The sequence below is a fragment of the Eptatretus burgeri genome, chromosome 11 (genome assembly GCF_056783735.1).
Source record: "Eptatretus burgeri isolate ZD-2024b chromosome 11, Ebu_testis_v1, whole genome shotgun sequence".
NCBI lineage: Eukaryota > Metazoa > Chordata > Myxini > Myxiniformes > Myxinidae > Eptatretus > Eptatretus burgeri.
The window spans coordinates 42,285,591-42,299,808 of record NC_140971.1 but is presented as its reverse complement, the minus strand read 5'-3'; the positions used below and the strand labels follow the sequence as shown (position 1 = coordinate 42,299,808).

Below are 14,218 nucleotides of genomic sequence, written 5' to 3'. Positions count from 1 at the left end.
GCCATTGTACAGCACCTGGTTGCCAACCCTATCTGTGCAGACCAGTACAAGGCAGATATGTTCAGGATATTGAGCCGAGGTCGGAGCTCATTTCATTTACGTATGTTGGAAGCAACCTTCATCCTTAGCACCGATCCAATACTATGTCGTCAAAAGGAATTTGTACGATCTCTGTGTCTCTTTCAGCATGGAAAGATCAAGGGAAGTATGGTAACAAATAGTGAATGGACCTTAGGGGAAACCCATCCCCCCTCTCTCCAGGATGTGGTTGCAAACGTCAATCATCGACGAACTCTGCTCCAGCCAATGGGAGCTAGAGGTGAAGATGATGAGCCGACCAATGGGGGTTCGGATTAACCGTAACGTCATTACGGTTGAAACAATCAGCGTCTACCTTATTGAGACTTGCATATAAAGCACGCGCCTTCACTTCCTCCTTCACTTGCTGCGATTTTTACCCTGAAGAGTGCAGCACGAAAAGCTTCGGTCACTATTATGTCATGTTTGTTTGTATCCACACACACACACACACACACATATATATATATATATATATATATATATATATATATATATATATATATATATATATATATATATATATATATATATATATAAACATAAACACACACAGTCTATTGTATTGATGGTCGTGCATCTTCAACGACGGTCACACTGCCGGCAGGTATGGGATGAAAAATGTCCTCCCCTCCATGGGACGAAGCACACTAACTCTGACTAAAAGGTTCGGAGTGGCATGACCTCACCTGGTTCACTGCCAGAGTGGCTCAATGTGGGTGTACCTACCCCTACACTTATAATTTCGGACTCAATGGGTCCTCAAAAATGCCATTTGCCCTACTCCTCTTCTTTCTATTGGCCGCAGACATTGAATTATGGAAAGTATAGATAACACACCAGCTTCACACCATTCACACTCCTATAAATTTGATCCACGCACTGCAAATTCCATTCACTCCCAACACTATCAAACCCTCTATTCATCCCTTGGCTTGTTGGGCCAGGAGAAGGAAGGATGAGGAAAGCATCCCAACCAATGTCATCAAATTTCAATCAATCAATCCATGTACGATGTAGAATGGTGGAAGTTTAAGATTGCAGGGTGGGGGGGGACGAGTGTGGGGGGGGGTGGGGGGGGAGGCGGGCTTAAAAACAAACACGAGGGCAGGGGAGACGAGGGCTTTCTCAACACATCCTTTTTAATCACACATTTTATCTTTCACGGGAATTACATTGCACTTATTCAAACATGTACGATGAAATAACTATTATAATCTATCCCCAACTGTGTGTGTGTGTGTGTGTGTGTGTGTGTGTGTGTGTGTGTGTGTGTGTGTGTGTGTGTGTGTGTGTGTGTGTGTGTGTGTGTGTGTGTGTGTGTGTGTGTGTGTGTGTGTGTGTGTGTGTGTATCTAGTGGCCGCAGATATTTAATTATGGAAAGTATAGATAACACACCAGCTTCACACCATTCACACTCCTATAAATTTGATCCATGCACTGCAAATTCCATTCACTCCCAAAAGTATCAAACCCTCTATTCATCCCTTGTCTTGTTGGCTGCAACAAAACTTGCTGCATGCCTTGATCTCGGCAGGGTCTTGGTGAAACCATACGTCTTCCACTTCTAAATGATTCTCTTGACTGTGCTCCAAGGGATATTCAAGGCCTTTGAAATATTTTTTATACCCATCCCCTAATCTGTGCCTTTCCACAACTTTGTCCCAGAGGGTTTTGAAAGCTCCTAAGCACTCATGGTTGATTCTTTTTTTTTTTTTGTATACCTTGGTCGAGGCTCGTATGAGAGCTAACACACAACTCACAGCAAGGAGGCATGAGACAAGAGGGGCGGGAGTGGAAGGGACAAAACAGTGGGGAACAGACACATTAGGTGAACTGTGGAAGGGAGAGGGATGGGGATGGGACGGGGAACATGGCGAAGAGAAGATGGACATTTCAGGGACTTTCAGGAAGGAAAGCAGGGCAATTGAAGGAAGTGGGCTTGGGTGGATTATCGGGGGTAGAAAAGATCGAGGATTTGGATGGGGGAAGATAAGAGGTGGTGGTGAACAGCTGTTTTGAAAGCCTGGAGGGAAGAATGGGAAAGAATAGAGTGAGGAAGTTTATTCCAAAGGCGGGAAAAAAGAGGAATGAAAGAGTGAAGATGGGCAGTGATTCGTGATTTTGGTAGTTTTACCAGAAGGGGGTTGTTGGCGGACCTTGAGCGCCCTGTGGAAATGTGGTGAGGACAAATCGCAGAGAGAGCAGGGGGGGCAAGGCTGGAGAGGAGTCGGTAGAAGACAGAAAGACCACCGACCAACCTGCGGTGATTGAGTGAGAGGCCCAAAGACTCAGCTTCATTGCGGGAGATGCCGATGATCTTAAATGCCCTGGTTTCGACAGCGTGAAGCCGAGAAAGGTTGGAGGCAGGAGCACCAGCCCAGAGGGGAGAGCAGTACTCCATCAGGCTACGGACAAAAGCTTTGTAAGTGGTCAGGAGCTCAAGAGGGCCGAGGAAGGACTTTGCACGACGGAGGATTCCCAGTCGGCGACTGGCTTTTGAGGCGAGGTTTGAAATGTGGCTTTCCCAGGAAAGGTCATTGCAGATAGTGAGACCCAGAAGCTTGAAAGAAAAGACTTCTTCCAGAGGATTGTTGAGAAAGTGGATGGGGGGGTTTTGTAAATGGTCCTTTCGAAGAGACATAGTGAGAGTGTGAGATTTGTCTGGATTGAAAGACATGTTCCACGTGTTGGACCAGTTTGTGATTTTATCCAAATCTGCAGTGAGCGAAGAAGCTGCTGCTTGCCCGTCTGAGGGATGACAGATGGTACGGCAGAGGGTGGAGTCGTCGGCAAAGAGAAATAGAGGATTTTCCAGAGAGTCCGAGAGATCATTGATGAAAACCAGAAAAAGAACAGGGCCCAGAACGCTACCTTGAGGAACTCCAGCCTGCACAGGAAGAGGGGATGAAAGAACTCCATTTAGGGCCACACGTTGACCCTAAATGTTCTTTGCTGTGAAATGTACTACACAGCAGATGAAACCTGCAGGAACAGCTGATTTTATTGTGAAATCATCAGAATCACTACAATTTAACACAGGTGGAGGCCAATTATCTTGTTGTGTGGTTTTGAAGGTGAATGGTTACACCTGAGCAAATTTACAATTCCTGTTGCAAGGGGGGTGGACACTTATCCAACCAAGATATTCTAGTTTTTTATTTTGAATTAATTTTCTGAAATTTGTAGAATTTTTTTTCCACTTGGAAGTTGTGGGCTTCAATGTGTAAATAAAGGTGGAAAAATTCTGATTTAATGCAAATTAATTTCATGCTGCAAGGCAAGAAAAGGTGAAAAATTTGAAAGCGGGTGTGGACTTTCTATAGGTACTGGAACTAGATTACTATGGTGACATTAAATGACAACAAATACATAAACTATGGCATGTTAAAAAGCAAAAAAATAGATGCAACGTATGGCAAAAAAACGACATTCCCAAAGATTGTGCAACATAGACCAAGGAACTGTGAAATAGCATCAGCATGGATAAGGCACTGAGAAAAGCTGGGTTTTTTTTCCATTAGCATATCAGTTCAACTTTAAACTTTACTTTCCCCAGCTGTGGATTTTGAAGATTGATCTGAGACTATTTTAGCCATCACTGGCAGGATGCTAAGTTTGTTTGTGCCACGTCGCTGGTGCTGACGTGTTGGACGTTGGCAAAGCACTGTCGTCACGCACATAGCAACCCAATTGTATTTGGCAGGACAAGTTGAGAAACCACCAAATTATGTTGGTATGCAATGTTCTGGAAGTGACATTGTGATCTACTTTATAATTCAGCCATCTGCTTCAACATCCTCTGCTTATACCTTAGGTATTATGAAAGACTCCAACTGTGACATACCATCATAACTGAGGTGCAGCTCAGAGCTGGTTGAGCCATATGGGTTGCTCACGGAACAGCGATAGACCCCATGGTCAGAGCGTGATGCCTGGGGAATGGCCAATGTCAGGGGAACCTCTTCCCCAGCACTGCCACGGGGTCATGGGGGAGGTTTGTGAGGGTAGAGGTCATCAAAACAAGCTACATGTAATGAAATGAGAGAAAAAAGATGTATTACAAAAGGTTTTGTCGTGAAAAAAAATGAAAGATAAAAACCTGTTGTTAGCAATTATAAGTATGGTATATGATGTAAAGATGAAAATCAACTGCTCACAAATTTTTTTTTGTGACTCATCGAATGAAGTTCACTCGGTCGATCCAATATTTTATTTCTAATGTGTGACTTTAAAATCCCCTTCTGTCTCGCCTAATAGAAATGCCAGACACAATTTACTGTGTGTGTGTGTGTGTGTGTGTGTGTGTGTGTGTGTGTGTGTGTGTGTGTGTGTGTGTGTGTGTGTGTGTGTGTGTGTGTGTGTGTGTGTGTGTGTGTGTGTGTGTGTGTGTGTGTGTGTGTGTGTCGTTGGTTGTTATCTCCATTTGTGGGTTTGAGGAGATGGAACAAAGTCCTCCCAGGACTCAAAGTATCCACCTCTGCTTCGGTAAGAGATCACAGTTCATGGACCAAGTTTTGTTGTTCTCAGAGTTTTGTTCTGAGGGCTCTTTTCAGAATAGTCACCGAATCTCGGACTGCCTCTAATTGTGTGTGTGAGTGAGTGAGTGAGTGAGTGATAGAAGAGAAAAAAAGAAAAAAGAAAACAGAAAAAAAAAGATCATGAATGTGGGGCAGGTCTCACCCTCAAACCCCTTGATGTCATGCTTACAGCACACAATGCAATAAAAGAAAACATAAAATAGGATATACTGCAACCTTAGGGTATGTAGTATGAAGGAAAATCATGATTCCACGTCACAATAACTCAAAGATGCCTACATGAAGCTTGAGGACATCACAATGTACCTGAGAAACAGTTCAGCAATGACGCTTCCATTCCGGGTCCAACACACTGAGGTTTCGTGCAAGACGTTGAAGAACTGGCACCAAATCTTGAGGTTTCCTGCCAGATCAGGAAATGCTTCTGCCCTGATTTTACGGATCACCTGAGGTGCTGCAGAATGGTAACCGAGGTATTATTGTTATAAATTCATTTTCCCATGATGTTTTACTTGTGTATTTTCAGTGCAGCGTTTGTGATTGGTTCCGTATCGTTGTGCTGTGTTTACTCATATTCATCGTTTTTGATGACTGAATCATTTTCACATTTTGATTAATTTTCCAAATCGTGATCTAGTAACAGTGAAAAAGATAAAATAAGAATGGGGAAAAAATATCTACGGCCTGTTCATAAATCACAAACAGTGCATGTTGTGTGTAGTGAGGACTTTGCAATGACTAAAAATGCTCCTTAACAACAAGTGATGAAATTTGGGAATGGATTGACGATTAATATTTCCTTGAGCAGTCATTCTGGCCTAGAAGTCGGCCCTAACCATATTGTTGGGCTAGTTTGGGAAGCGTCAATGTCGAAGTTGGCAAAGTATCAATGCTTCATCCCAGGAGACCTCTTAAGCTTCTTTAAATAAGAATATATGCTCCATATCTCATCGACCTCTTTGGATACTAACTTGTTGGCAAACAGCAGGTGATAGATAATTATTTTGGAAACATAGTTTCTGCTTGCTTTAAACAATTAACACCCAATGGTGTGTAGGGAATTGGATACACAGTAATCTTGAATGCTCAATTTTACTCAACACAAAACCAACTAGAGCGGCACTCGGTCGAGCGAATACCAAAGCTAGGCTGAACAGTTTACCTGTAGTATCCCACTGACAGGCCGGATCTGGATCCGGACCTGAACCAAAATCTAATGCATTTATTCTTGTAATCTAACCAACTCATCCATCTAGTTTTGTCATAACTCGTCCACAACTTTTGAAATATCATGCTATGCTGTATTTCATTTTGGCCCTATCTCTCAATGGTGAATGAGAGGCGGAGGAGATTGGGACCATACTCTGTGCAGAGCGTTGGTGCTGCTGAAGCAGTCTCCTTGGCTATTGGGCACAATCCTGGACGGGTCGCCACTCAGACACAGTACACCAGCAAGCTGGCACTCATTTTGCTGACCTCGGAAAGATCACAGGCCAAGTTAACCCCACCTGGTATTAATTCAACAGCTGAGCGGGATTTGAACTCAGGACCCTACGATCCCAAGCCCACCACTCCAACCATTAAGCCAACACCAGGCATAAATGGTGAAGAATCACTTAAAAAAAAAAAGTTCTAGTCGCCGGATCCAGATCTTCAAAATCTAATCATTTGGTCCTTGTCACACACCCAACCTCCACCAAATTTCATCTGAATCCTTCCACAACTTTTGAGATATCCTGTTGACAGACAACCAGACAGGGGCGAAAACATAACCTCCGTCCACCTTCGGTGGAGGAGGTAAAAATGTCTTACCTTTGAAAGGATCAGGCTTGATTTCAATCTTTTGAGGCCTTTCTACTTCCTCCTTGTCTTCTACAGAAACCACCTGCTCTCCTATAATAGTCGATGCTGTTGTATAAGGAAGTAGTGCATCAGGCAGTGGTGGTGCCAAAAACTGACTGCTTGGAGTCTGAACTCTGTTCATCTTTGGTGATGATACAGATACCTGGCTGGTGTCAGTCTTTGTTGAGTGTGGGACTTGGGACCTGATTTTCTTCGGAGAGGGAGGATCCTGTGTCTTCATTTTTGATGAGATTGTACTCTGAGTCTGAATCAAATCTGAACAAGGAGTGTTTAAAGAACAAAACAAACGAGTGATATAAATGCTTTTAACAACAACAACAACAACAACAACATAAAAATCACATAATAACTTTGAAGTTTACATAATGCTTCAGTTTATCAGGACTATACTATCCATGCAAACATCGTCCATCATATTAACAGTTTTATCTTTGCACGAATCAGAGTCAGCCAATGGTAGTCCTCATTCAGCCACAGAAACTAATTTCTAATTGCGGAGACCATGTGTGCCAGTACTATATTGTGGTTATATTCTGTCCAATACCACTTTGTGGTTACATTATAGTTAGCATCACATTGGTTAAATTGTGGTTAGCACTTTTAAATCGTTACATTATGTTTAGTACTCTTTTGTCATATTATGGGGGCTGGCAGGGTGGCCTAGAGGTACGCACACTTGCTCTAAGCTATCTAGCCTGGGTTTGAATCCTGGCCCAGCTATAAACTCTCATCGAGGTGTTTCACAGGCATGGTGATTCATCAATGTATGTGCCATCTCTCAGATAGACATTCAACTGGACATCTTGTCTGCCGGCATTAGCTGGTGGATGTTCAAGATCCCATGGTGTCTTTTGTGAAGACTAGGCGAGCTGTCGCCGGCATCCTGAACAAATTACAAATTGCTACCCTTACTTACAGAGTGTTGCATCAGCAGCACAGCCACACCCTCTGCCAATTATGCTACCCCACAGCCATGTGCTGTATATGAAAGATGATTGTATTATGGTTAAGGTGATACGAAATAGTAATATGGTTCATGATGATACAGTGCCATATCATAATTACATTATTCTGAATACTGTAGCAAATAATGGTTATATAGTGTCATTGACTGTAGCACTCTATCATAGTTACATTATGGTTATTACTGTATCATGTATTATTAATGGTTATATCGTGTTTTGTGCCCTATTGTGGCTACATGTTATAACCCTACAACATACCATGGGTATTTTGTGGCTAGTATCATATTCTTCTCCTTCTTGTTCTTCTTTAACGGCCACCGTTATCCCACGTTTATTGTAGGGTTGGCCGGGGGAAGATTGGCCAGAGTCTTCACGAACTGTCTGGCCAGGCTTGACATTGGACTAGTTAGGGTAGGAATTTGGAAATTGTTCAGGGTGCTGGTGATAACTCGCCTACTCTTCGCAAAGGACCCCCCGTGGGATCTTTAACATCTGCCAACGAATGCTGGCAGACGGGGTTCCCGTTTAACGTCCTCCAAGGGACACCACACACATTGATACCTGAGAAACGCTGGACTGACAGTTTATAGCTGGGTCGGGATTCAAACCCAGACTAGACAGCTTAAAGGTGTGTGCGTACCTCTAGGGCCTAGGCCATCCTGTCAGCCCTGTAGCTAGCACCATACTGTACATGGTTTAATCCTTCAATACCAAGTAAATGAACCATACACTTTGTCTGTAAGGAGTCATTTCCATCCATCTTCTCGACAAAAACTAAAACTAAAAACCAGACTCTGTGGTATAATGGTTAGAGTTTAGAACATCCGTTCTGAGTGTGGGAGATCTTTCGTTAAAACCCCTGCCTCGTCATACAAAAGACCTTTTAAAATGGCATGTGCTGCTTCCTTGCCTTCTGCTCAACATGTAAAAGGACAGAGCATGGTCAAACAACCCGAAGTTGGCAAACTTGATTGGCCTAACGGCCTCCACCTGTTTAAGTTCCTTGTAAGGTAACTCACATTTGTTTTTTTAATTTATTTAAAGTTACTCTGGCAAAATTCCAGTCGTCCAGGAATTGTCTTGCTTTTAATGATCTGTGAAATACATGCACTTTAATGCTATCTACTGTACTTTAATACTAATGTACGCTATCTACTTTAACATTGCATATTATCTGGTTCCAATGTTTTAAACTGTTCTTTGATTCCCAGGAAATTCTTCTTTAACCTGTACATCATGAACACCTGAAACAAAAGACCTTGTGCTGCTTATATGAGGGTAGTTCTAGTAAAAGCTTAACTTATCTGAGCCTATAGATTTGTACAAATGAACTTCAAGTTCCAAGTATGATTTATAAGTGCTGTACGTATATATCTTTTTTAATTCAAACAATAGAAAGTGAAGTTGAAGAAAATTCTCCGAACTAATAAATCTCAGATGAAAAAAAACTTGTTTAGCTTTAATCAAACTACCAATAAAACTACCAACCTGAACTAATTGATGGAGATGTATCTTTTCATTGGCAACCTGTAGTGTATCATGGCTTCTCAGGCTGAACTATTTAACATTGTCACAATGAGACATCATTGTTTTCCAGGCAAACACAAACTCACCCTTGACCTCAAATAGGTATTCATCTCCAGGACGATGGCCTCTATCGCTCTGTGTCCTTCTGCGCATTCCGGGCAACATCCTACCGAGTTCATCTCTTTCTTTTCGTTCATCTTCGTCATCAGATGAAGACCATGAAAGCCTGCTTCCAGGCCTCCTCAAACTCACTGTGGGTACTTCTTGGGGTGGTGATTGAACATTGGTCTCATTTGGCCTACTGACTTGAGATGCATGACTAACCTTCGGGGAGACTCCAGGAGAACGAGGAATATAGACTTTTCGTCGGGCCCCCAAAGCCAATTCTTGTGGAGTTGCTGAAGGGATTCCCAATGTCGCATCCACCACAGTTTCTGAATCATCTGCCATTGCTGTGGTTGTCGCAGTTGTCACAGTAGCAACTTTAGTGGCCGAGGCAGTAGCTTCAGTTGTAACTGTTGTTGCAGAATCGTATGTGCCAGTAAGGCTTGTATCAGGTATGAGAGCTGGCTGTGGAGTTGTTTTTGAGATTGAGTTAACAGGTTGTGGAGTTAAGGCAACAGATTCTGTTGTCACAAATGAAGCCAAATCACTGGTGGAGGGCTGGGAGAATGATGGCATCAGCAATGGATGAGCATAAATATTTGACTGTGGGTCAGCAATCACTGAATGTTGATGCAAATCATTGAGCAGTTTCATATGATCCGTGGGCATAGTTGCTAACGTGGAGCTCATTTCAGACTGTGCTCTCACTGAAACAGGCTGCGCTTGCTCATGATGCATTTCTTTGGTACAAGCATCCTCCAGATCACCCTTTTTTAGATTGCTGTTTTCTTCTGGCTCTGCTGATTTCCTTTGAATCGTTTGTTCCTGGATTCCTGTCTTGCTCGATGAAGGCTTTGTTATTGGTTGGGCCTTTAAGCCTTTTCCTGAAACAATGTCAATGGCCGGAGAACCTTTGTTCAGACGAGATGTTCCCACAACATCACCAGAAGATGCTTTGCCTTTGGTTCTAATTTCTGACTGTTTCTTCTTTTCCCCAAAGATACTAGCTAACCTTCCGACAGTTGTAGAATGGATGCCTTTATTACTTCCTCCTTTTTTTTCTGTATCAGTTTGCATTTTTTTGGTCACTGTAGCTTTGTTGTTTTTATTTAACACGGACCTTTTCTCAGCAATTTCATCTGCTTTCCGACTGCTATGCTTGTCTGCCACCTTTTGAATCCTTGAATGTATCGTCACTGGAGCTGCATGATCAATGGATTTTGTAATATCCTTCCTTGTAGCTGCAGAAGCCTTTTCCTCCTGCCTTCCACCTTCACTTGCAGTTTCCATCAAATCTTCTGATGACAAGCCAGGAGTTTCTGTTTCACTGTCTTTTGGTGATGCTTGACCTTTACCTTCTATCTGTTTTGCTTGCTCATTGACTACTGATTTTTTACTTGTTCTGTCGGAACTGACCGCCACTAATTTTTGACCTGGGAGATCCATCACCTCAACTCTAAGATGAACAGGTTTATCTCTGGCATTATTCCTTGTCCGCTGCTGACTTATCCCTTTCACATTCACTATATCCTTGTTTTCTTGAGATGACAAGCATGAATGTTCACTTTTTACGTCTTCACCTTCCTTGGCCCTTCTTTTCAGCCAACTCCCTTCAGAAGTGGCGCTCTCAAAATCTGATTCAGCAGTTGCAAAGCCCTCTTGGGAAGCTATTTTTGATGTGATAGAAGCATATGAATACATGTCGCCTGTTCCAGAATTCGTGGTCGTATCATTGGGAATAGGCCCTGCTTGTCGTAAGGCATCCTGCCTTTGGATTTCCATGTCAGGTGAAGCTGAATCTACCTGTGTGATGGATAAGGGTATTTGGTGAGCATTTAGAAGGGTAATCAGAAAAGATTTATGGAAAAACAGATTCTTGTGAAAATTTAAAAAGGGTCTAATTGTGGTATAACTTTGAAATATGGAATTGGAAGGAAGCGTGCAAATCTTAAATGTTAATAATATCTCACCATAGATACATTTGCTGAATTGATTTTGAATTATTTACTGACTGGTGTGTATGGTTAAAACTTGACAAGTTTGGATGGAGTTTTATACCCGTAAAAAGCCTTTTGGCAAAACAGTTCTTTAATCTTCTTTTTAAAAGAAATGTTTTTTTTTTTGAAAAAAAGATTGTTTTCAGATCCCGAACAACATACTTGAGGCCATAAACATATTGCACATACAAAAATGGTTGAATTGTTAATCACCCCTCTTCCACTGTTACGTACTCCTGATCCTTCCCCTCTCATTTTCCTTTCCAAGCTTCTTCCCTTTTATTCTCTGTCTGACCTAACCTCCCCTCCCTTCTCTCCCTTATCCTTTCCACTTCCCTTTATTTTTTTCAATTATTTTCTTATCTTACTCCTCATGGCCCATTTCCTGCATATATCATATGTAGAAGATGCACCCCATCTGGCAACAACAACTTTAATATTGAAAACCAGTGCATGGATAGAAAAGTTGAAGCTGGGAGGGGAGGAGGGTGGGGGGGGGGTATAAATGGATAAATGAGTAAACATAAGATACCCACCATCTGTGTATTGGCTGCCATCTCATAGTCTACATCCTCAGTAGGTGTTTCTGTTGACCCTTCCGTTGCTGTCAGATCCTCATCTTCTGAATTGGTAGCCCCCGCAGGTCCTGCCATCTGCCCCATTGTCTGAAAATACTCAACACTGGCAGCCGAGAGCGATAGATAGTGGGGAGAGTTGCTATCCAATGGGTAGTGGTACAATGAGTAGTACGATGATGCAGATTCAGATGACATGCGTCGCGCAAGGTCTGCGCTTGTTGGAGGAATTATTGCAAATGGAGGGACAGGAAAGTGACGGATGTCCCAGAGAGCAGGAGAAGATGGTTGGGAGCTGCTTGAGCTTTCAATGTCTCCTCCAAATGAATAATAGGCTGATGCTCCATCAGATATACTCCCATAATCTTCATCCGCTGTGTCAAAATCATCTGAGGACAGAAGACTGTCGGTACCCATGAAATCTTCAACTGCTGTTACCAATGACTGCGTTTCCACATCAGAGGCAGAATCACTAAGAAGATGTAACGATTCCGTTTCATGTATTTCACTACTTGTTGACTCTTTATCATCTTCATCCTTGGGTAGAACAACTGGAGTTGAAGAAAGACGTCGAAACAAAGCAGCAGCCTGTGGTGCAACCCGCCTATTTTGGGAAGGTCCTGTTTCTTTGCTGCTTATTTTGTCACTCCCCTTCTTTTGTTGAGCAGGTACTGTTGGCTTTGCCACCTGACCCGTGTTTGCATTAGTTTGTTGGTAAACTGGTGACTTCAATCTTCGCAAATCCATACGATTCTTGAGCTGGGACAATTGGTTTGCAGCTTGGTGCAAGTGGTCATTGCCTGATGCTGGTTCATCCTTTACCGTCACAGTCTCCACCTGCATCTTCCTTTTCTCCTTGTCATCCCACTCTCCATCCTTGATGCTGGTACTAGCTGGTAATGGGCTTCCCTGCTGTTGGGACAATCTAGCTAGCTGTCTAAGGTAACCTCCAGCTGTCTGTATTTCTGGTCCAGAATTTGACTCTCCATTGAGCCAAGATTTTATCTTCTTTCTATGTGCCGGCTCTGGGTTTGCTACAAGGCCAGCATTTACCTCAACAATTCCTTCATTTTCTTCAACTTTTGGTCTTTCCACCCTGCCATTAACATTTATACCTGATTGTTTTTCCTTTTCTCTTAAGCTTGGTTCTGGAGTTTCAGTTGTACTTGTACGCCCCCAGACTGCTGAGCGCCGTAACTCTGGGGAACGCCGCTTGCGAGTGGTTCGCATTTCCGGGCTGTTCATGGTACCCGACAAAATTACTGCCATTTTGTTTTCCTTTCCCATCCGGTGAGTACCGACTTGTAGGGGAATTGTGAGTGGGATTGTATTCCCCAGCTCATGCTTCCTTGCTTCAGCACGACGTTTGATGCGATCAAACCAGCGTAGGTGAATCTTGTACTCTGTCATCGTTCCCACCTCAAGGACAGCTGAGCAAGACACAATGCCCTTGTGGTTTCGTGCTGAAACTTGGTAAATGGCTGCATCATCTTCCATGCAGCTGGTAATAATCAACGTGTAGAGCAGAACATTCAGGAAAAAACAAGTGTTAGGAATCATGTAAACTATTTAATGTGACTGATGATGGGAACATTTTTACAAAAATTAGATCAAGACTCACCAATTTAACTTGCTGATCATAAAATATTGTGATTTATTAATAAGTTGTTATTTCAATATCCATGTCTGCATTGTCGTCAAAAGGACGTGAGTACATTGAAGTTTGCTGAATTTCATAATATACCTTCATGGCAGTTTACAATTCCAAGTCATTCTCTTGGTAATTATACAACTCTTAATAATGATAATAATAACAGTTGTGTGTAATTATTGTTCCAGAGAATAAGCCAATTATAAAACATGAATGAGTCTGAGTTGGCAGGTTGTTCAACCCACTGATTGACCTGGGATTTTTTGTTGATGGAATATGATGTCACTTGATCATGATGTATATTTCTCTGTGCAGAGCAACACAGCAATTTGGCAAACTGATGCAGCGTTAAGGCAAACTGCTATGGAACAATAGAGAGGGTTCCAAAATGGGGACTTTCAATGTTTTTGACCTTGTGAATCAAACAACACTGCACATTTGTGGGATCGTATGGTAACTTAAACACGTGTAATAACATTCCGATCAATGCTTTGAGTCGGTTTGTGCCCAATGATACAGACATTTGTGAAGATGGATGACAGCCGACTACAGATCTTAATATGCTGGCTTTGTCAACTTCACCAGCATTAAAAACCTTCATCACAAGGGATTCCACCATTACCTCAATTTCAAATGAGGCTGAGAACCCCTCATACACTTCCACAAGATTTACGAATCATCCTTTTGCTCACAAGAACACCCCAAAAGGGGGGCTTAAATGCAGACAAAGCATGTCAGAAATTGTAGATTACAGCCAAAGAGAAGAGAGGGCAAGAGTTGACTTCAAAAAAGGCCAATAATTTGTTCAGGGTGCTGGCGATAGCTCGCCTACTCTTCATAAGGACACTGTAAGATCTTCAACGTCCACCAGCTATAGGCATCTACACTGGTACTGAATGTACCCTCTGCTTGGCT

At 42.5% G+C, this 14,218-nt stretch overlaps 1 protein-coding gene across 4 annotated transcripts in view; it reads right to left on the bottom strand.

Annotated features, from left to right (window-relative positions):
* The window catches only part of LOC147016941 (alpha-protein kinase 3-like), a 66,764-nt gene that overhangs the window by 36,947 nt on the left and 15,599 nt on the right, over positions 1-14,218 (bottom strand). For 3 of the 4 annotated variants that reach the window (XM_085846188.1, XM_085846190.1, XM_085846189.1), the window contains exons 5-9: positions 11,614-13,153; positions 9,062-10,883; positions 6,433-6,738; positions 4,927-5,074; positions 3,927-4,054 (exon numbers count right to left, since the gene is read on the bottom strand). In XM_085846188.1, coding sequence (XP_085702314.1) covers positions 3,927-4,054; positions 4,927-5,074; positions 6,433-6,738; positions 9,062-10,883; positions 11,614-13,153 — 3,944 coding nt within the window. The remainder of the gene's footprint in view (positions 1-3,926; positions 4,055-4,926; positions 5,075-6,432; positions 6,739-9,061; positions 10,884-11,613; positions 13,154-14,218) is intronic. The other variant, XM_085846191.1, reaches the window with a different exon arrangement.